The sequence below is a fragment of the Esox lucius genome, chromosome 7, assembly GCF_011004845.1.
Source record: "Esox lucius isolate fEsoLuc1 chromosome 7, fEsoLuc1.pri, whole genome shotgun sequence".
Classification (NCBI taxonomy): Eukaryota; Metazoa; Chordata; class Actinopteri; order Esociformes; family Esocidae; genus Esox; species Esox lucius.
This window is the reverse complement of record NC_047575.1, coordinates 12,994,793-13,018,965: the sequence shown is the minus strand read 5'-3', so window position 1 is coordinate 13,018,965 and position 24,173 is coordinate 12,994,793. Positions and strand designations below refer to the sequence as shown.

Sequence of the window (24,173 nt, the reverse complement as noted above, 5' to 3'; positions counted from 1 at the left end):
ATGTCACAGTCACCAGTAACTGGTGGGCCCAACAATGTTATAAATTGTTAATATATTATTATTAATATATCCATGTATTAGTATCATTTATTTTACACAGTCTGTTTTACTCATTTTTAATCAACAGACATTTGAAAGTGACTGGAATATACATTTATAAAACAATATGAGCACTATTGCACTAGAGTAAACTAAAGTAACTACAGTTTAGTCTAAACTGGGCTTTTTTATCCTAACATATCAAAAGACAAAAATGAGAAAAATAAATTGTATTATAATAACATTTATTTCAAAACAAAGACAAAACAATGTACATATGAACATTTCACAGAGCTGTAGAGGCACTTGTCTACACCAGCGACTTTGGAATTAAAGGCTAACCAAAGATTGTGATGAATCACATTGTCCTTAAACATGGGTTTTCCATAAACATATTTTGAGATATCTTACCAATGCATACTGAATGTCCCTTTGTAAAGACAATATTTTGTTAATGCATTTTAAAGCCCTAATGGAAACCCTCTGGGCATGAATTGGATATCAGAGTTAACCAAACAAATGCACAAAATGTAGCTTAGGCTATATCACATGCATGTTTTTGACACTATGTATGCTTTACAGGGGCCTTTTAAGACAAAGGTTGTCCAACACACTAGTTTATCAGAGTGCCAAAAACAAGTCATTGACAAAATGAATTTCTGACCTTTTCTATATTTTGTAAATTGAAGGCGGATTATTATTCTGCATGTCTACACAAGAAAAAAGTATTTGGCATGCTTGGAAGAATACAACGGTATACTGTATTGTCAGTTGTTATGGGTCATTCTGAAGAGAACTCTTGTTATTCTCAAATTCTAAGAACACTTTGCTTTTTGGCTTTTGGAAATGCTAAACATACACAGATGTTTTTGATTAGGAATTATACCATGTTATGATTAAACATTTCTAAGTAGAATAAACAATTAACTAAACTCAGACACAAATCATATCAAACTTAATGGAAGACTGAATGTTTCGCAGGAAAAATGTAAAGGGATGGGCCTACAATGCATGCAATTCAGGATGGCTCAATAAGTAGAATGAATGTGATCGTTCTGAGTGTACACATTAACTCTAAGGCCATATGAAGCTAATGATGAGAAAAATAAGTATTAAGATCAGGGATTCAGGTAATGAATAAGTTAGAAATGTTTATTTTTTCTTTGTATAGACTATGGTTATTGTCATATATAGTCTCTAACATTAATTTGCCGACAACACCACAACTAGTCACATTTCCATAGTCCGACCAAGACCTCCACCACATCGTTCAGAACAAACTAACTAGACTTTCCTCTCAAACCACCACGGACTGTCACATTTCCTTTGGGACAAAATCCTAACTCCTTCCCTTTTCACTCGTCCTACTCAACCCCTCCTACTTGTTCTATGCCAATGCCACATTTTGTATGACACATCCAATTCTACAGCCCCCTTTTGGAGGGGGGGATAAGGTGTTCTGGCAGATCAGTGGGCAGCTCATGCCCCTCAAGCTTCACCTTGATCAAGTGATTGGCTAGGGCAAACTCTTCGTCGTCCAGGAAACCATCCTTATCTACGTCGGCCAACTTCCAGATCTTTCCCAGCACTGTGTTGGGCAGCTTGGACTTCACCATTTCCTTCTTGGCCATGGCACCGGACACTTTGCCGTTGACTGGAGACAGTGTGTAGAATATTTCATCGTAGGTTGGTTTGTCTCGCGCCACCACCCACTCCAGCTCATCGATGCCTTCCCCTGCACCCTCGCCATAGCCATGGCCGAAAGGACCGTTCATGGTGCCTTCAAATGCGCCACCTTGGACTGCTTGGCTGGGCATTGCTGCCTCCTCCTGGCGGACGAGGGTCATGAGTTTGGCAATGTCGTTGGCTAGCATGTCTTCAACAGCCTCCAGCAGCTTGGGCTTCACTGCCTGGAACTTACTGAAGTCCTGGTTTGCCAAGATCTCCTGCATTCATAAAGGCAAAATTAGGTCCGGGGAGTTCTAGTCAAGGAAAGCAACTTGCAATGTTCATCCACTACTTACAAGACTACTCCGGTTAAAAATGCTACACAGAGTTGTTATTCTTTTATGTGTTGTTGCATTAAACTCAAATTTCAACTCCACCATGTGAAAGCTATGTGCAGCACCTTCAACATAACCTACGGGAGGGAAAAATATCATGTATATTGGTGTACCTGCATCTTAGCTAGTTTGGGGAAATCTCCAGGTGAGATCTGGTGCTCTTTTTCAATCCTTGCATAGATCTCTCCCAGGTTGGCAATCAGCTCTTTCTTCTTATTCTCCTTCCCAAACATATTGGGCATCTCCTTCTTTAGAGAGCTGATGATGTATGCATGGACCTGGAGGGAGGAAATGTTTATTGTAAATAGTCATTATCTAGTCTCGTCCCCAAACACTACATCTGCATGGTAGTCTACCTCTATGGAGACCTGGCAATCTATGCTGCTGCCGTACCCATCTCGGAAGTGGCCTGGTAAGACCCACGTTCATTTATTCCCCAAGTCGTTCCTGTTTTCTTCTGTGTCTAGGGTGTTTTTATGACTGGTGTAGATGCAGCTTACACTCGGGTACTGAAAGCATCCACCCCAGGCCAGACAAAGCATATCCCTCCCTCCGTTCCCCATGTGTCCTGCACTTCAGCTGACTCACCGTCTCTACGCTTAAGGTCCAATGGACCCTTGCTTCAAATGCGCCCTTTGTAACATATAGGAAAAGCACCAGAAATGTGCATCTCAACAGCCATTGGCTCAATCTGCATATTTAAACATTCTCCCACTATGCTGGTGTTTCTGATGCAGCTCTGACAAAAGTGTGCAAACTGAAAGCAGTACATGCAATAAAGGGATACACTGCGAAACTAGTTTAAGAAAGTTTGTCTCCTAATTCACTGATTGCACCTGTCACATATATGGGATTATTGACTTTAAACAGGAGCCAATTACTGTTTTCTATAAATGACACTAGGCCTAGGGCTTGGATATACTGTGACGATGCAAGTAGTGAAACATTACGTTGAGAATTTGTTTTTGCCTTCGTCATGTCTTCAAATTGACAGATGGCAGTGTTGTCATAAGCTAGCACAGCTTCTGTCATTTTAACTAAAGTGCAGTTTCTCACACAAAGTCAACTTCCAGGTTACCAGGTAATTTTTTTGACTGATTTAGGAAGAATATTAGTGTTGTGCCTCAGTATAATTCAGGGATGGAAATAAAAAATGTTGTCCACCGGCCACTGTGGCTGGTGGATTTCAAAATCTACCAGCCACTCAATGTTTTTACCAGCCACTTTCTTGTTTTTAACCAACAATGTGAAGCGTGTTGACGACATACAGAGCAGTACATTATCAGATTTGTCTCGTCGTAAACTAACCAATTGCGGGACTCCCCATTGTCTGCTTTTCTCCATGGTTCTTTAAAAAAACTTTTTGGACTTTCGCCTCTTTGTCCACTGGCTCCTCCTGAGATGTTTTCTCAGCGGACCTCTTAACGCCTGCGATGTAACGCCACATTTTTTTTAAATCTGCGCCACTTCTAAAATGTCTGGGTGAAACAGTATGCTATTTTTATTTACCTGCAATGGTGGCCGGTAGGTGAAGCGAGTTTACCCGCCACAACACAAAATCACCCGCATTTGGCTGGTGCTAATTTCCATCCCTGGTATAATTCCATCTGGCCAGTGTCTTGCCAACAGATTGTGTTTGTACTTCTTATTGGGATAGATCCCTCAACAACTGAGATTCCCATCTACCACATTTTTAAGGCTAGTTTTCTCAGTGAGGCGATTAGCTTGCAAGCTCAGCTATGTAATTTGTTAATTAAGTAGCTAGAAAGTAGGGAATTTTTCTTAGTTGTCGGTTATAAGGAGCGTTTTTGCAAGTATACAGCACCTGTTCCTGCAGGAGTGCTGCCTCCATTTGGAACCCTGCCTCACAGTATTGTTACCTGCTAAAATGAAATGTGAATTCCCCCTCAAGGGGCCAACTTTGAATGGAAAGTGTTCCTGGCCTCTATGCTTACATGTGGAATAGCCTCGGGACGAGGTTAATCATTATCTGAACCTATTGATCAAAGTTGACACATTGAGGGTTAGAAAATAATCCAATAAGACAACATTTTATCCTAGGTCTCACCTTGGCAAGGCGAGCCCGCTTGATGAGGTCATTAAGCTTTCTCAGAGCCGCATTCCGAGGAAGGCCCTGGATGTCCTTGAACAGGTCCTGTTCCTCAGCCTCAAAAAGCTTCCGGTTGTCCGGAACCAGAAGTGGCTGAGCCCAGAAAGAACCAATGTACACCCGGATCACTTCTGGAGTGCCCACAATTTTACCAAGAGACCACATGAGGGCACCATACACCCTCATCAGCTGCTGTGTGCCGATCTGGTCGGCCTTGTTCAGCACCACCCGCATCTTGTCCTCATGGTTCTTCAGGGCGCGGATCACCTCAGAAAACTCATCCGAAATGTCCAGTTTATGGGCGTCGAAGAGCAGGATAATGCGGTCAACGCGCTCAGCAAACCACTCAAGCACTGCAGCAAAGTCATAACCTACAGAAAGGAAAGAGGAAAAGTAATTTTCTTTTTTGTACTTCATAAGGGGTGTGAAATCTTCAAAACATCAGTAAAATAAAAAGGATTACATTTCAATTATATGAAAATGGCAGCAGATGCATTCAACCATAAATTCCAGAAAGAAAAAAAAAAGTGGTACTGGCCATTATATAAGGAGTGAAAATATGCACAGCAATTCACAGCAACTTGACTGGGTGTGTTGCTGTTTTTTTTGTTCTATCCATATCAATCAGCTCAGATTCCACTGCCACTTCAGCTCATCCTGTCTCCATGGCCTTTCTCCACACGGGAACAGACACACATACCCCCAGCCACAGATCCAAAAACAGATAGATTTCACAATGACAAAGACAAAATGTTTTTCCTGTGCCAGGAAAACATTAACTAAACAACACCCTCCTCCATCGTTCTCTCTGTCCTCGTAGTGACACAGACACAGGCCCTTTATCTTTGACAGGCAGAGCGTAGAAATGGAGAAAGTAGAATTTCTATCATTGCAAGACCCATGTGACAGACACATCCTCCCCTGAACTAGATGTCTTTCTCCCCATCTCCACACAGACACATCCTCCCCTGAACTAGATGTCTTCTCCACACAGACACATCCTCCCCTGAACTAGATGTCTTCTCCACACAGACACATCCTCCCCTGAACTAGATGTCTTCTCCACACAGACACATCCTCCCCTGAACTAGATGTCTTCTCCCCACCTCCACACAGACACATCCTCCCCTGAACTAGATGTCTTCTCCACACCTCCACACAGACACATCCTCCCCTGAACTAGATGTCTTCTCCACACAGACACATCCTCCCCTGAACTAGATGTCTTCTCCACACAGACACATCCTCCCCTGAACTAGATGTCTTTCTCCCCACCTCCACACAGACACATCCTCCCCTGAACTAGAGGTCTTCTCCCCACCTCCACACAGACACATCCTCCCCTGAACTAGATGTCTTCTCCACACAGACACATCCTCCCCTGAACTAGAGGTCTTTCTCCCCACCTCCACACAGACACATCCTCCCCTGAACTAGAGGTCTTTCTCCCCACCTCCACACAGACACATCCTCCCCTGAACTAGATGTCTTCTCCACACAGACACATCCTCCCCTGAACTAGATGTCTTCTCCACACAGACACATCCTCCCCTGAACTAGATGTCTTCTCCCCACCACCACACAGACACATCCTCCCCTGAACTAGATGTCTTCTCCACACAGACACATCCTCCCCTGAACTAGATGTCTTCTCCACACAGACACATCCTCCCCTGAACTAGATGTCTTCTCCACACAGACACATCCTCCCCTGAACTAGATGTCTTCTCCCCACCACCACACAGACACATCCTCCCCTGAACTAGATGTCTTCTCCCCACCACCACACAGACACATCCTCCCCTGAATGCCAAACAGGAAAGAGCCTTAGGAGCATAAATTGTGCAGCAGAGACACTGAGCCCAGAGAGAGACCTCTTCCATGCTTCGGTTTAAAACAGTTATTTATTTGCTCCTTCTGTATAGAACTGGAGGGCAGCAGGGTGGCGGAAAAGACAAAACAGATAGCAGTCATACTGACAGTAGTCATGGCCATTCTAATTCTAAAGGACTATCAACATCCACATGGTGTCTTAATGGGTGTGGGAAGCACCAGGCAGAGAACAGGCTGACTCAGCGTTCTGTTCGAGCTGTGCAAAACAGATGTCTCTTTATCTCGCAGTCTCTTCCTCTCTCACAAATCTACTCCAGATCCCCATTGTGAATGGTGCTGAGCTGTTTGTTTTCACGCAATATATAGGTTAGGGCTACATACTCATAGCTCATAAATAAAATAATATTTGTGCTGATTAACACAGATGCCGTGAAGGCACACGCCTGTCTGTGTGTGTAGAACCTCCTATGTTTTCCTGTCTTCGGATTAGTGATTGTCTGGGTGAAGACCAGAGACAATATCCGACACAGCGAGTCGATAAAACCGTGTCATTGGTCTTGTGTCATGTCAGCAGGATGCGTACTCTCTGGACCTACTCTGGAGTCCCAGAGTCCACGAGGACAGGACCTCTTTATCTCACTGGAAGAAAGGATGTGGTGCTCATAAAAGATGTATCTAAACAAAGGTCACAATTGTTCCTACTTTATCTGAAGGTTAACTATCCTCTGGTGAAGTTCAATCTGTGGACTAACCTGCCTTAAAAGGTGAGCTCAATCACAATAGGGAGGGGCATTTCGGAATGTCTTGGACAATTTAAAACCTCACATCACACCACCCACTGAGACTGTATGTCTGGCATAGCCAAAGTCTGTTTCACACATGGCATTATCTATCATCTTAATCAATGATCTGCCTAATCACTGATACGGATAATGTCAGGGTCAATTGCGTTTCAGTTTCAAGAATTCAAAAGGTTAGGTTGGTTGGGGTCTTGTCTTCCACTCATATTCATTATTTGTTTTAAATTGAGAGAGGATTTACTCCGAACCCAGGCCCCAGTCTGAGCTAATTAATAGAGGATGTAAACGCGAACCTAATGGAAGTTACTTTCCATTTGTTGTTCCACAAGCACAGCGAAACCTCTTCCTCCTCGCCCCCATCTTCCTTCCTTCATATCTGCTGTGGACACACGCATGGAACTGAAGCCTGAGAGATCTCATTTTAAATGATGGAGGCACAGTGTCCTGTGCAGTGATGGAGAATAAGGCACACAGTGTCCAGTGTAACGATGGAGAATAAGGCACACAGTGTCCAGTGTAACGATGGAGAATAAGGCACACAGTGTCCAGTGTAACGATGGAGAATAAGGCACACAGTGTCCAGTGTAACGATGGAGAGTAAGGCACAGTGTCCAGTGTAACGATGGAGAGTAAGGCACACAGTGTCCAGTGTAACGATGGAGAATAAGGCACACAGTGTCCAGTGTAACGATGGAGAATAAGGCACACAGTGTCCAGTGTAACGATGGAGAATAAGGCACACAGTGTCCAGTGTAACGATGGAGAATAAGGCACACAGTGTCCAGTGTAACGATGGAGAATAAGGCACACAGTGTCCAGTGTAACGATGGAGAGTAAGGCACACAGTGTCCAGTGTAACGATGGAGAGTAAGGCACAGTGTCCAGTGTAACGATGGAGAGTAAGGCACAGTGTCCAGTGTAACGATGGAGAGTAAGGCACAGTGTCCAGTGTAACGATGGAGAGTAAGGCACAGTGTCCAGTGTAACGATGGAGAGTAAGGCACAGTGTCCAGTGTAACGATGGAGAATAAGGCACAGTGTCCAGTGTAACGATGGAGAGTAAGGCAGTGTCCAGTGTAACGATGGAGAGTAAGGCAGTGTCCAGTGCAATGATGGAGTGGATGTCCAGTGAATCCAAACAATGCTGCACTGGTTGAGAATGTCTGTGTCATACTCGGATGCTAATGAACCATAGATCAGAAATGTGAGACCGTACCAGCATGGCTCAGAAATAGACCTGCTCAGCTGTCCTTCAGAGAGCAGCAAGCCTGTCGGAATGCATCTTGGAAGCTAAACAGTACGACATCACGCACAGTTCACTGGAAACATCATGCTGATTCCATCATAAACCCCTTGTCAGTTAATTGCACGAGTTTAGCTTAGATATTAACTGTGTACCAGATGTCTGAACTGAAACCTGAAAAATGAACTACCCCCTCCCTGGAACCACTTCCTATTATGTGGCCCTCTTCCTGACAAGCTGGTCAGAGGCAGTGAACCCCACTGGCCTTGCTTCATGGAAGCTACATTACTGGTGTTGAGGTTCATGGTAGTGCTGGAAATTCAACCCCTTCACACATGCCACTAGGGAGGAGAGATGAGGCATGTCCTGGTTGACACAACAGGAGCCTGGGCAGCATGACATCCCCTCTGGAACATTATGGGAAATGTTCAGGTTTCCACATCAGCGGCCCATTCACACGGCATGCCCTCTCATGTTAATGGAAAGGCTGAGCTCAGAGGAAGGATCTAGAAATATTTTCACGGGAGGGACATTTCCATTTGACAATACAATGGCTAATGGCCTATTTGTTGGCACAACATATTTAAATCCTGTCTGGCCTCAGGTCACACAATTCAATGTCTGTGTGAATTATTGTATTTAATAAATGAATTAAAAACTAATAAAATGAACATGATTAGTCTCTGAAATATAAACAGACAAACATGACCACACCTTATCCTTTGAGGTTAAGGCATCAGCCACGTAGCATTAGCAATCTGTTGTAACTGGTTCACCACATAAATTCAATCTCTTCCAGCTTGCTGACAGCAGACATGGCAACATTTTTTAACAGCTGTTCATTGCCAAGGGTTTTTTGAGTGTGAGAGAAGACCAGTGACACAAGGAAGCACCTCTAGCATGTACTGTAGACAGTAAATAAAGAACCACCAGTCTAACTGGGCTGGCAGGACACGCTACAGTGACAAGGACGTCACCTCATTCACCTTCCTCCCCTTCACAGATGAAGTAACCTAGATTCACCTTCCTCCCCTTTACAGATGAAGTAACCTAGATTCACTTTCCTCCCCTCCACAGATGAAGTAACCTAGATTCACTTTCCTCCCCTTCACAGATGAAGTAACCTAGATTCACTACTCCAGTGGTTACAAACTAAGGGTTGTGGCCCCTTGTGGGGGAACATTTGGGTTTGGTGCATAGAACTGGGTTCAAGTGAACAACTTACACTGGACTGGACCAGGCCTTCAAAACTGGGGAAAACAAAGTTTTTTAACACACAGGCAATTGATACCTGATATATTTAAAACCATATTCCTTCAGACTGAAATAAAATATAGCTGCACTATTCCAACCCTTGAGACAAAAGTGACCTTGTAAGGAAAAGCCCAACTACAGTCCAAAAGTCAACTACATAAATAGAAAACTATTTTCCCATAGTCTAGCAGGACAGAGGATTATGATTAACAGAATTGTAAAGTAACCCGGGAGCAGAGGGAGTGAAAGGGAACAAAGTCAGAAGACCTGAGGAGATGATTAACTGCCCTTACAATGTCTTAAAACCAGATGGGGACAGGTGTACCTATTAACACACTACAACTACCAACCATGATGTGGACACATCCTGTTAGATGAATGGAAACAAAAAGATGGGGACCACCGTAGTGGGGTCTGGAGTGAGATGAGGGGGAAAATACCTTTAATTTAAACATGTGCCACAGGGAAAATGGGGAAGTGTTCTGAAGTGACCTTGGATTGACTCTGGTGTGGGTTTCCTGTGTGTGTGTGTTCACATTTTCCTAACCCGCTGGGTTATTTCACCTTGTGGCAATCCCTTGTGACCATCAGAATGATACTTCTGGTTTAGGGTCAAATTTCACATACAGTTTAGTTGGAGAATTTGAGTTAGTGGCATGGTTAAAGGTAAGGTTAAATAGGATAGTGAATGTGAATAACTGTCCCCAGAAGGACAGAGATTCCTAAAATGTGTGTATACGTGTTTATGTACACCAAAGCAGAATGTCTGTGTGTATGTAAACTGAAGCAGTGTGTTATAGAGAGATAAGAGCCGGGTTTAGGGAAACTGCAGCAGTACATTTTCCATAAGTTACTAATGACTGTCCCAGGGCTTCCCGTTGGCAACAACTGGACTGGTGCCTTATGCTTAGTATGTATGTGTATACACTACCGTTCAAAAGTTTGAGGTCACTAAGAAATGTCCTTGTTTTTGGAAATTTACAGAGGCCCATTATCAGCAACCCCCAGTCCTGTGTTCCAATGGCCCATTGTGTTTGCTAATTCAGGTTTATCATTTTAAAAGGCTAATTGTTCATTAGAAAACCCTTTTGAAATTGTTAGCACAGATGAAAACTGTTGTGCTGATTAAAGAAGCAATAAAACTGTCCTTCTTTAGACTAGTTGATTCAATTTCTCCTGAGCCATTCTCTGGTAGAATTACTTGAATGACTTGAGTCTTTTCACCAAACATAGCAGTTTCTGCAAAATTCTGATTCTGCTTATCGAATCCAGTTCTTATCGAATCCTGGTTCTGATTTAAATATTTTTGGGAGAGAAGAAATACAACATATTCCAATAAGTAAAATATGCCTAACTCTTATTCTATGCACATTTAGGCTATAAATCAGTCAACTGTCAATGGTGACAGGATTCAGGAAGGTTCTTTTTCCCTTCATTTATAAAAAAAAAAAAAATTATTATTTCTTGAAAGGAATGATCAACAAAAACAATTACAAACAAAAACTCTTTAAATAAATAATATAAAAATGTCAGCTCTTCTGTGTTAGAGAATGGAGAGAGAATGGAGCCGAGGGATGCATGAGATTGTCTAGCTAAATGAATGTTACTGTGAGAAGAGGGCTTTCTAGTTTTAAATAAATTACAAGGAAGCTGGGTAGATGACAATTTACCCACAGACCAGTTGGTAGGTTATATATAATATAATAATATATTTTATAGTAATATATTTTAACACTATGGGAAGAATGCAAGCCGGCAGAGGCAGGTGATGCTTTGAGCAATGTTCTTCTGGGAAACCTTGGGTCCTGCCATTCATGTGGATGTTACTTTGACAACGGTATTCCCTGATGGCATTGGCAACGGTATTCCCTGATGGCATTGGCCCCTTTCAGCAGGATAATGCCCCCTGCCACAAAACAAAAATGGTTCAGGAATGATTTGAGGAACACAACAACGAGTTCAAGGTGTTGACATGGCCTCAAAAGTCCCCAGATCTCAATCCAATTGAGCATCTGTGGGATGTGCTGGACAAACATGTCTGATCCATGGAGGCCCCACCTCACAACTCACAGGACTTAAAGGATCTGCTGCTAACGTCTTGGTGCCAGATACCACAGCACACCTTCAGAGGTCTAGGGGAGTCCACGGGTCAGGGCTGTTTTTGCGGCAAAAAGGGGACCTCGGCAATATTAGGCAGGTGGTCATAATGTTATGGCTGTAATGTAATGTTGAAGGCAAAATATGAAAACCGATCTCATTGTTGCTGCTGAATCTCTAATGTTGCCTGCATGACGCTACTCTATTGTAGACCATTGTAGCTATCGAGTTGTGACAGTTAGTTAGCCAACTTGCTTCTTATCTTTGGTTGTTACTCAGACTATGGCTACCGTCTTTATGTCAATGTGACAGACACTTACGGACAGGTCAACACAAACATGTGAGTGCACAGACAAAGCCAGTAACGTTTCTCTGACCTGACTCGCAAGTTTGATACTCAGACAGTCAGGTCCAAGACATTGTTGCTCTGCTCCTATGCTCGCGTAAACTGTACCCAGCTTTGGAAGGAAAAAAAAATTATATTCATAAAAATATTTTGTTTCTCTATGGTGGCAAATCACAAATTAGCCGATGTCATTACAATAAGAGGGAAACACTGTGGTAATTTGAGGGGGAGAAATGTAAGGGCCATGATATACCCTGTTCTAATGGACCAACTTGGGGAAAAGCTGCTCCGGCACTTATTTAATTTCAAATCAAGCACGGTCCATAGCTTAAAATAAACATTTAAAAATTATATAATGCACAGCCTTTTAAACAAAAAAGTTTATACAAATTTGAATACATTCTAAAATATTTACTACAGATGTTTTTGCGATTAATCACAATTAATTATCTTAATAGTTTGACAGCACTAATTATGAGCACAATATGTAGCAATCTACAAATGTCTGTGACTTCTGCACTCTCACTAGTACATTAATTCTGGTGTTCAATACCCTGTCCAGTCAATGCATGAAAGCTCTACAGCCAAGTGCTTTCTGAGGAAGCTACATCACACCTCTTTCCCATCACATCAGTTCCCTTAATTTCAACACTAATGTGACTGCCTGCCCTCAGCAAGTTCAAACAACTTTTAAAGACCAAATATGAAAGTCTGTTTTTCCTTACATTCTCAGTATTATTGCATCTCTATTTCCACAGCAGACTGTCTGTACTCTGTCCTTATACTCTCACCCTGAGGTGACCCAGTGGCATACAGACGAGCATTCTCTCACATGTCCCCCAGGGTGACTAACCTGCCATGTGAAAGCCTCACACCAGGGTGTATCTGGCCCATACAGGTTAAAGTCTTGCAGACTATGGGCCTCTATGGGGTCAGGCTGCAGAATTAGGGTACATCTCCAGTATTGCAAGACATCAGTATTGCATGCAATACTTTTATAACATCAGAGCAACATGTAACTTCTGTTATTTATTCAGGGTTTTCCTCTTGTGGGAGAGAAGAACACTGCAGCTCCTCCTCCTGACTTTTAGATTCACTATCAGTTTGAGCTCCAGTGGATCAAATGACTGTTCCAAACAAACAACACTTCTTCAAACTTCTCAGCATGTCATTACATTTCCAGTATTCCAACAGTCTTTTCACATCTACCGCACAAGAAAAAGTGACAAAATAACAAAACAGAAAATGTCCCATATAGTGCTCCGCTACTCCAGGGGTCAACTCGCTCAGGGATCAGGCTATATAGGGTTTGTGTAAACCCCCTCTGTTCTGTTCTTCAGTTAGGCCTAACTCCATTTGCCTAGCCTGCTGATACTCATCTTTAGTGTCTGAGCTGGTCTGAGGCATGCACATACATGTCCTATCACTCAGAGGTGGAGAAGGGAGTACAGGACAGAGTACGATCCACAGTGACTAGGAAAGACATTTTAACCCCCGCCAATGTAATAATCATTTATATACCTTAAAATAAAATAAGGGTATGTTAACCGAAAACAAATGAATACCTTCAGCAAAAGGCAGCTGTTAACGTTAACGGTCTTACTCAGGGACAGAACCACAGATGTTTCCCTTGCTGGCTTGGGGACTGTATCTGTAAACCTTTTAATGTCACTGGTGAGTTTCTGAAATTGTCAGTCAAACTGCCCCTCCCCATTCATTAGCTTTCCATTTCTAATGGTTCCAGGTTTAAGAGATTAGTGTATCAGAGTGGACAGACCAACAGATCTAGAGGCACATATGAATAAAGATAAAACAAATCCCTGGGGCCTGATGTAAACGTAGTCAAATAAGAGAGTTGTGAGTGAGTAGTATTAACAGTTCCTCCCATGATGTCTATAGAACATTATGTCCATCCTGCCCAGATGTCAGTGTTAGGCCCTAACCCTCAAGCCTCCACCTCTGTCAGTCCCTCTCTGAGGCCCCTACAGTTTCCTGGCCCCTGATCGCCTTCCTCCCTGTTGGGTCCTTCATCTCACAGCCATTCTATTGTCACCGTGCCCAACACAGGGGTCTGACCCCCGTCTTCCTTAGTCCACTCACATTCAACGGCTTCAGACACCCTCACCTTAAACAACTCAGTGTTTTTGTTCCCATCACTATTGTTCACATGCTTACAGAACCCTTGTAGGAGCACACGTATAACAGGAGGTGGTGCCTACTGAAGCAGATCACATGCACAGGAGTTCTTCACACAACTCAGACTAGGCGGTTATGCTGTACTATAAATAAGAGGGTTGGAAACACAGACCCACAGATCTTAAGTTTCCACTGCTTTACCAACACTATGAAAATCTCTACTGCATCTCAGTGGCACTATAAATCAAATAATTTAACATACTACATGACTAAATTAATTGGACTGGCTGTCCGTAAAATGTAATAATACGGTAGCCTGTCCTTGGTGGGGTGAAATAATACTTGAGACAGAACATAATGATCAATAAGGACAGTAAGAGGTGAAAAGAACGACAAATAATAAGGGGGGCAGGGGGTAAGGAGAAGAGGGAACAAAAATTGAAAGAAAAATGCAGAAATAGAAGGGAGGGTTTGCGAAAGCAAAAACAATGTAGCAGTCAAATGAATAGAAGAACCACTAACCTCTGCTGATTCTCTGCTTCTCTCCAGAAAGGATACCAGGGGTATCAATGATGCTGATGCTCTCCAACACCGCGTTAGGCATCTGAGCACACACAAACCTGTGAGGGAAAAACAGACACGTTTTGATATGTAGCCAAACTGAGCACAAATACAGTATCTCACAAAAGCGAGTACACCCCTCACATTTTTGTAAATATTTGATATATCTTTTCTTGTGACAACACTTTGCTACAATGTAAAGCAGTGAGTAGACAGCTTCTATAAGTGTGAATTTGCTGTGCCCTCAAAATTACTCAACTGCTGGCAACAAAAGTGAGCACAGCCCTAATTGAAAATTTTCAAATTGGGCCAAAAGTGTCAATATTTTGTGTGGCCACCATTATTTTCCAGCACTGCCATAACCCTCTTGGGCATGGAGATCACAGGTTCCCACTGGAGTCCCCTTCCACTCCTCCATGACGACATCACAGAGCTGGTGGATGTTAGAGACCTTGCGCTCCTCCACCTTCCGTTTGAGGATGCCCCAAAGATGCTCAATAGGGTTTAGGTCTGGAGACATGCTTGGCCAGTCCATCACCTTTACCCCCAGCTTCCTTAACAAGGTAGTGGTCGTCTTGGAGATGTGTTTAGGGTTGTTATCATTTTGGAATACTGCCCGACGGCCCAGTTTTCGAAGGGAGGGGATCATGCTCTGCTTCTGTATGTCACAGTACACATTCATGGTTCCCTCAATGAACTGTGGCTCCCCAGTGCCGGCAGCACACGTGCAGCCCCAGACCATGACACTCCCACCACCATGCTTGACTGTAGGCAAGACACACTTGTCTTTGTACTCCTCACCTGGTTGCCACAACACATGCTGGACACCATCTGAACCAAATAAGTTAATCTTGGTCTCATCAGACCACAGGACATGGTTCCAGTAATCCATGTCCTTAGTCTGCTTGTCTTCAGCAAACTGTTAGCGGGCTTTCTTGTGCATCATCTTTAGAAGAGCCATGCAGAGCAAGTTGAAGCAGTGTGCGGCATATGGTCTGAGCACTGTCAGGCTGATCCCCAACCCCTTAAACCTTTGCAGCAATGCTGGTAGCACTCAAACGTCTATTTCCCAAAGACAACCTCTGGATATGACACTGAGCACATGCACTCAACTTCTTTGGTCAACCATGGCGAGTTCTGAATGGAACCTGTCCTGTTAAACCATTGTATGGTCTTGGCCACCATGCTGCTGCTCGGTTTCAGGGTCTTGGCAATCTTCTTATAGCCTAGGTCATCTTTATGTAGAGCAACAATTCTTTTTTTCAGATCCTCAGAGAGTTCTTTGCCATGAGGTGCCATGTTGAACTTCCAGTGACCAGTATGAGGGGAGTGTAAGGGTGATAACACCAAATTTAACACAACTGCTCCCCATTCACAACTGAGACCTTGTAACACTAACGAGTCACACGACACCAGGAAGGGAAAATGGCTAATTGGACCCAATTTGGAAATTTTCACTTAGGGGTGTACTCACTTTTGTTGCCAGCGGTTTAGACCTGAATGGCTGTGTGTTGAGTTAATTTGAGGGGACAGCAAATTTACACTGTTATACAAGCTGCACACTCACTACTTTACATTGTAGCAAAGTATCATTTTGCTACAAGATATAATCAAATACTTGCAAAAATGTGAGGGGTGTACTCACTTTTGTGAGATACTGTATCTGTAGTTCCTGAGATGGGACACATTAATACCCCTGTTTCTCATTCAAACTTTAATAACGCGTTGTTGAGGTATTGAATGTATGTTTACACACTATAGGACGACAGATAATTACTGGAACTGAGCTTTGATGCAAACTACATCCTCAAAGTGCTTTGTAAAGACAATAGAGGAGAAGTAGAAAGGCTCCATATGGTTTGTCCCAATCTAAAAATAGACTGACTATTGTTTTTGGAAGCCTTCCAATCAAGGCACAAAACCATATGCTACACTCAAAACAGCAAACCTAAACATGCTGTATTCTATGCCATTGCTTCCCAATCCTGGTCCTCGGGACCCAAAAGGGTGTACGTTTATGTCCATCTTTACTTCTGAAAGACTCATCCTCTCTGGGATGCTCATTTTATATCCAATCATGTTACTGACCTATTACCAATTACCCTACTTAATTGTGAGATGTTCAACCAGGTTGTTCATTGAAACCAAATTCAAAGTGGGCAAATATTTTTTCAGAAACAATACATAGTTTTCTGCTTCATCATTTGATATGTTGTCTTTCCACTATTTCCTATGGAATATAGGGTTTAAATTATTATTTCCAACTCACACAGTGCCCCAACTTTTTTGGAGACGGGGTTGTACGACTTAACATTATCTTACCACTCACTGTCTTTCTTAGATTCAAAGGCAATCCACAGGGTATGGAGAGCAGAGCGCTCTGGACAAAAGAAATAAAAATCAAAAAAGATGTTTTTTCCTTCTCCCTTTCCTCTCTCTACAATGTTGCTGAGGGGTAGGAACTCCCACATTTTTTGGCAGAGCTCTTATCTTCCTAACCCTTTTACATCACCTTTTCCATGATCTGATTCCCTCATCTCCAACTCATGACTAAACGTGGCTCACTGCTGTCAATACACTTCAACCCCTCGATTTCAATCCTCCATGCCTCACTCAGCAAGAGCAAAAGCCCTTGTAGAAAGTTTCTTACCAATTCCCTTCAGCTTCATCTGCTCTCCCTGAGTCTCCACTCTAATTTTCCACTCATCCTAAATTCCTGGCGTTCCCGCGGCCCAAAGGACATGTGTTGTGGGTTGAGTGTGTGAGCTGTAAACTCAGACTGCTCGAGAAAGCACAGATGTTCTCCAGCACAGCACCACCCTGAGTGGTATCTCATCTGGAGTAATGTCGGGAGGTTCAGGGATGGGAAGATGCAGAGACCGGAATAAAAGGGTACATTTGTGAATGACATTGTGTGAGGCATTGCCAAAAGCGTTGCCATGAGTGAAAGGAAACATGTTCTGAGTCAGAAAGAGCTGCCAGTTTTGAAGGAGAAATGGAGAAACAGCAGAGTCAGTACCTGAGTTTTCTTTGTCTGCCAAAGGAGAGCTAGATTAAATAACTGACTCAGGACTTTCTGCTCTGGAAGCCTGACTAGCCCACCCACAAAAACACACACACAGAATTGCTATTGGTGGTTAATCAGTCATAAATCAGTACAATCTACCACAAACATGCTTTCATACAGCATAACTTACTGGGTATTTGCAAGACAGGCAGACATCTAGCCTATTATTGTTTTACCAAAAGCAGGGAGAACGATCTTGTGTTGCAGGGTAACAGCCAAGTATAAATTCAGCTGGTCAGTACTTCTATTGTAGCTTTAAATCAGTACTTTGCCAGGGGAGAATCAGCTCTACTGAAAATACCAGGACCTCCACACTAGTCAGCCAGTATGACGTTCAATACAGAGGACCCATTCCTCAAGTGGCTGTCAGATTGACCCCTTCAAAAGGCAGGCTAGTGTCAGCTTGGGTCACACCTAAAGGAAAATCATAGCCGATTCAAAATAGAGGTGTGCAGAACAGTGGTACAAACACTGACATGCGAAATATGAAACAATCAATATCCAATGGCAGATCTAAGCATCAAGACAACCCTTCATACAAAAAGCAAAAGATACATACACATCTTATACAGTTTCAACTTTTGTAAGTTAGAGAGGTGAAAAAGGCTGAATATAAAAGGCTTAAATATAAACCATAGAGTGAAAGGACTGAGCAGAGTGCTGGTTATGCATGCCCAAGTACAGTTATAGTGAAACATAAGTCCATATTACAAAAGCCAACCAATGAAGATGTGTTGTATATGTTGCAGCCATTAATTAAACATAAAATCAACCCAAATTTTGTGCAGTCAGGAAGAGATTCCCCCTCACTGACTTTCTATTTCTATACAGTATTTCCAACCAAAATACTGTACATAAAATACTGTCATAAAAAGTTATTACATAAAAGCCAAGCTGAGTGAAGGAATGCCTCAACATTTGTATGATTATTTTGTTAACAAGGCTGTGACACCCAGAGCCACCTATGTGAAAAGCGATTGACAGTTACACTCAATAACTGGTTGAGGCACTTTTAGAGGATGATTGCTTCAAGATGGAAGATTATTTCCAAACTGTTGTGCTTTTGTCTGAATAAGCATCCAATCTGCTTGTGTAAATTCATCATTGAAGGATCCATGAACACCAGCCATCATTGAAGGATCCATTAATTATCTAATGCGACAGTGATTATTAAATGAGAATGTCAAGCCAACCTGTCGGGACATCTGATAAATGTAGTTAGGTAGTCATTGGAATGCAACGGAACGCTAAAGAGCACGCCCCCAAGGGGAAAACATTAGGACACTGCCACTGGCACACAGTCAAAAACATTGATCAAACTTAAGTGAATAGACAATAAATTCTTTATGATTTATTTTAACAGGCCGCCAACAGCATTATAGAAGTCCAATTTAGATATATTTGGTTGTTCTCGCCGATTAAAGTTACACATTTTCTTTTTTTAAGATTGCAAATCGATGGATTGTTGACGATGGCATGAACATAGATTACTGTTGAAATGCAAGCAAGCGTCATTCTTACATTTTTACCGCAACATTGTGTGAAATACACAGCCAAAACGTAAGCTCATTTTGCTGGGTGTCAATGTTTCATGGTTTTTCCCACAGCATCTTTCCCCAAAGTGTTGCAATGACATTTTCATTGTTTGATTGGAGTTCAATTAACCTCTGTATCGCAAATGTCACTGAGAAAAAACAGTTCTTAATGGAGAAGTGGGAGGAAACTGTCCCAATGCATTGTGAGACAATGATCAACATTACAGGAACCATATCAGTGCAGCAAAAGGTGGTTTAACCAGTTGTGTAACTAGTTAATAAAATTTTCACCCGGGGCCTGGGCACAACTGCAGAGAAAACCCTTTTCACCTACATACGCAACTAAATGTTTTATTGTGTGCATAGCTGTTATTTTAAATTTACGCACACCTTTGTTTCTTGCTTTAATAACTACAATATTTTTATTTCTTTGCAAGCAACATTTTCTACACTACTGTTCAAAAGTCGAGTCACTTAGAAATGTCCTTGTTTTTGAAAGAAAAGCAAATGTATGCTCCATTAAAGTAACATTAAACTGATCAGAAATACAGTGTTGTCTAGTCCATCAGCACAAGCGGTGTCTGCTTCATCAGGGACCTTTCACATCCATGCCACAAACTGTTGTCCTCCCATCATCAGGCAGGCGGTACAGGTCTCTTCATTCCCACACCAGCAGGCTCAGGAACAGTTTCTTTCCATCTACTGTAACCCTGCTGAACTCCGTGACCAATCACTAACCAGACCCACCCGCCTCTCAGGGACCTTGTTGCACTACTCCCTTTGTACTACTGGGCTCTAACACCGCCTTGCAAAGTTGGATAGGAAGTACTCAGTTGTTACAGGTACGTGTCTACCACGGGAACCTCACTGCTGCTATCCCAACATTTCAGTTGCACCTTGCACCTTCAATTTACCTCTTTGCACATTTAGAATTGCCATCGTACTTACAGTTATTACATATGCATATGTACCTCGAGGACCTCCATGCTGCAATCTCTGCATCCCAGTTGCACATGCTACCTTACTCCTTCAATTTGCCTCGATTGCAAATTTTTTGTCCAATAACATCAAATTGATCAGAAAGTGTAGACATTCTTAATCTTGTAAATGACTTGCAGCTGAAAACAGATGATGTTTTATGAAGTATTTACACAGGCGTACTGAGGCCAATTATCAGCAACTATCAGTCCTATGTTCCACTGGGACGTTGTGTTTGCTAATCAAAGTTTATTCTTTTAAAAGAATAACTGATAATTATAAGCATCAGCAAGAGGGTTCAATTACCGAATAAAAATGTCCAGAAACAAATAACTTTCTCCTGAAACGCTAACCAGAATAAAAAAAGAAGTGGGGCACAACTGAGCAAGAGGACAAATACATTATTGTCAGAGAAACAAACACCTCACAGGTCCTCAACTGGCAGCTTCATTAAAGAGCACCTGCAAAACACCAGTCTCAACATCAACAGTGAAGAGGCGACTCAGGGATTCTGGCCTTCTATACAGAGTTGAAATGAAAGCCATCTCTCAGACAGGGAAAAATAAAAGATTAAGATGGGCAAAAGAACAGAGAGACAGAGGAAGATTGGAAAACAGTGTTATGGACAAAAATCTTTTTAGGTGTTCGGATCAAAAAGAAGAACATTTGTGAGATGCAGACCAAATGAAAAGATGCTGGTAGAGCACTTGACGCCGTCTGTCAAACATGGTGAAGGCAATGTGATAGTATGGTGGTTCTTTGGTGGTAGTAAAGTGGAAGATTTGTACAGGGTCAAAAGGATCTTGAAGGAGGAAGGCTATCACTCCATTTTGCAATGCCATGCCATACCCTGTGCATGGAGCTTGATTGGAGCCAGTTACCTCTTAAAACAGGACAATGACCAAACCACAGCTCCAAACCATTTATGCAAGAAGCAGTCAGATGGTACACTGTCTATAATGGAGTGGTCAGCACAGTCACCAGATCTCAACCCTTTGGAGCTGTTGTGGGAGCAGCTTGTCCGTATGGTATGTAGGAAATACCCATCAAGCCAATCCAACTTGTGGGAGGTGCTTCAGGAAGCATGAGGTGAAATCTCTTCAGATTACTTCAACAAACTGAAAACTACAATGCCAAAGGTCTGCAAACCTGTAATTGCTGCAAATGGAGGATTATTTGACGAAAGCAAAGTTTGAAAGACACAATTATTTAAATTGAAAATAATTCCTAACCTTGTCCATTACTATATTTCTTATTCATTTCACTATATTTTCCATTCAAACTAATTTAATATATGGTTCATGGAAAACAAGGGAATTTCTAAATAACCCCAAACTTTTGAACAGTAGTATAATTTAGTTAGAGTAAATGTGTTATTATTCAAATTAGGCAGTTCCTGCTCTTTATGGTTCTTTTTGGTGATCTGATAACATCTAACATCAGAAACACATCAACCCCAGACCTTTCTGTCTTACATAAGCTGTGAGTGCTCAAAGTTCAACACAGACAGCCACTCCTTCATAAATACTCTGTCACACACTGAACATTTGATCTGAGATTATGACAAGAGAATAAATTAATTGACAAATATGAAGGTACGGAAGAAAAAAAAACATTACATTGACCATTGATGATCATTTATACAAATTAGCTGGCTAGTGAGTAAAGGTAGCTAACACTAGCTAGCTCCAAAAGTTCTACCACAGCCCATCCTGTTATTTGGAGCCTCATAAAATATTCTCAATTAACCAAGTTGCTAGCTGGTTACAATGGACTGAGACTCACCTGTTAAGAAAGGCATTGCCAAAAGCGTTGAGTTTTCTGAAGGGTTTCTTTGGGTCAACTACTAAAGCATTGCCTGGGATCAGACCCTCCTGTTCTCCATGCATGACCGCTATAAAGGAGTCGGTGGTCGGTTCGGGCCCTATCCGCATGCCGGGGAAGTCTTGCTCCATAAGATGCCGAATAAATGTGGTTTTACCTGTAGAATACTGGCCAACCAAGAGTACCATAGGCTTGTTGTCAAAGTCGGCATCTTCCAAAGCCGGTGAATGGAAATCGTGGAAGCGATAGGTATCTTCCAAGGGAAAGAGTTTGGTCCTGTACAGTTTTTTCAGCCCCTCCGACACATTTTGGAACAGTTCTGGGTCCTTCTTGCCATCCCTTTTGAACATGGTGCCCGAATTAACAAATACTGTAGATGTAGTTACTTTTATCAAACTCGGTTTGTATCTAAATAGCTAGTTGTTCAATGATGTCGCTGGCTAACCGTCTGGTGTTTGTCGCCGGTGAAGCGCTTGTCCCGGGTGAAGTTTGAATTAGTAAATTTGCAAGACAACCAACCACGTCTGCTAACCTTGTAAGCTAACTGAATGTCGCTCGTGGTTTGTACTCAAAATAATGTGATAACTTAACGGTCTGCGGGGGGTTAAGCTAACTAGCTAGCTAGCTACCCCGTTATTGTAAATAGTTGACAGCCCGTTTATCTGCACGCTTTATTCAAGTTAATGTTACTAGCTTGCCATCTACTTTTATACAGGTGAAATTAAACTACCAACATATGTTCTCCAGTAAATTCTTAAACTCAACAATACTATCTACACTACACAGCTCTGGTTGCCAGGCTAGTAGTAGACCAAGAAACCCTCCCTTGTAAGACAACCTCGCGCCCCTCCTTGGTGCTTCTTTAATCGGACAGTCCGGTCTCGACTCGAGCCCTCCTACTGGAACGTCAGAACCGGGAAAGAACATTGGTCACGCAACGGGTGGTTTTAAAATTAGAAAGCCTCCCATGTACGTCTGGTGAGCACATGCTTAATGAATTTGAAGGGGAAAGCCATTCGTTCGCTCGTGGTTGTAGATGTGATTAAAATCATATCATAAAAGTCTGCTGACAGATATTAGACTAGACTTTTACATACATTGTTTGCGTTCACATTTATTTAAAACCTGAGCGAATGAAATGAAAGCAATGTGTAGCCTTGTAAAGAAAACATGTACTGACACCATTAATACAATTAATGTTAGTGTTTTTCACAGTAGGAAAAATCGCTCAATTGGGTGTGACATTTCCCCATATATAATGTACAGTTCTTTAATTATATTGAGTCATCATTCTTCATGGAGTTTAATCTCGACATTAAATTACATTGTTTATACATACACATGGCTACACGGAGAGAGTAAAGGGCCATGATAAACTAAACATTTTAGGTGGAAACCCTGATAGCTAAAATGACAATATTTCATATCAAGTACACTTTCAAATCACCTTTAACTTGCAATATCACTGTGATATTCGTGCCATTAAAAAGACCTAACTGATGAAGGTGAGTGACTACATCCAGTGACTACAATTTGAAAATGAAAGTAAGTTCATAGAGTTCTTGGGAATTTCCGAGGCCAACAGTGGATGCTTATAATCTGAAATGAAAAGACGTTACATAGGTGGGTGTGTGGGAGGGTTGTCATAGTGAAATCTAGAAATCTGTTCAGTTAAGAGCCCCACCCTAGCAGATTTATGTTAAAACACCTCCACCATGTGGTAACTCTATAAATATTTAACATTTTTGTCAGACGATCTTACCCTGAGTGACATATCAGCTTAAATGTAATTTTATGATTAAATAAGCATGTGTCTTTTAGCGTAACCGCTGAATTGAAAAATAATTGCAATTTCGCAAAATACTAGATAATATTAGGGAGGGGGTTTTGTGTGATTTTGAAATACAGACAATTACATGCTACAGAACTGCATGCAAATGCTATCCAACAATACAGTTCAACAAATGCAATGTTTTGGATTACATTCATGGTGGTTGGTTTTATCTCGGTCGTTAGAATAATTGCCAACTGGATCTGAGTGTTTAGCCACATTAAATTTTATTTAACACTACATCCCTGAACACAATGTACAGATAATGTTATGTGGTGCAATATTGCTCTACACAAACTTTTAGATGTAAATAATAATATCAAAACAAATATATTACATTATTACCTTTAGAAATCTATGTGTATGATATATGTGATCATTTTTTAATGATCATTAATTTGGAGGTTACAGGCAAAGATGTACCCTTATTTTGGGAGGATTCAACAAAAATCTTCT

General features: G+C 41.9%; 1 protein-coding gene across 1 annotated transcript; it reads right to left on the bottom strand.

The window, feature by feature from the left end:
• Positions 1 to 614: 614 nt before the first annotated feature.
• On the bottom strand, positions 615 to 22,816 carry ehd1b (EH-domain containing 1b). Its single transcript, XM_010870628.5, has 5 exons — positions 21,848 to 22,816; positions 14,444 to 14,541; positions 4,171 to 4,583; positions 2,216 to 2,380; positions 615 to 1,985 (listed from the first exon to the last, which is right to left on the bottom strand). Exons 1-5 carry the CDS (start codon positions 22,234 to 22,236, stop codon positions 1,464 to 1,466), a joined length of 1,587 nt encoding a protein of 528 aa, XP_010868930.1. The 5' UTR covers positions 22,237 to 22,816; the 3' UTR covers positions 615 to 1,463.
• Positions 22,817 to 24,173: the final 1,357 nt, after the last annotated feature.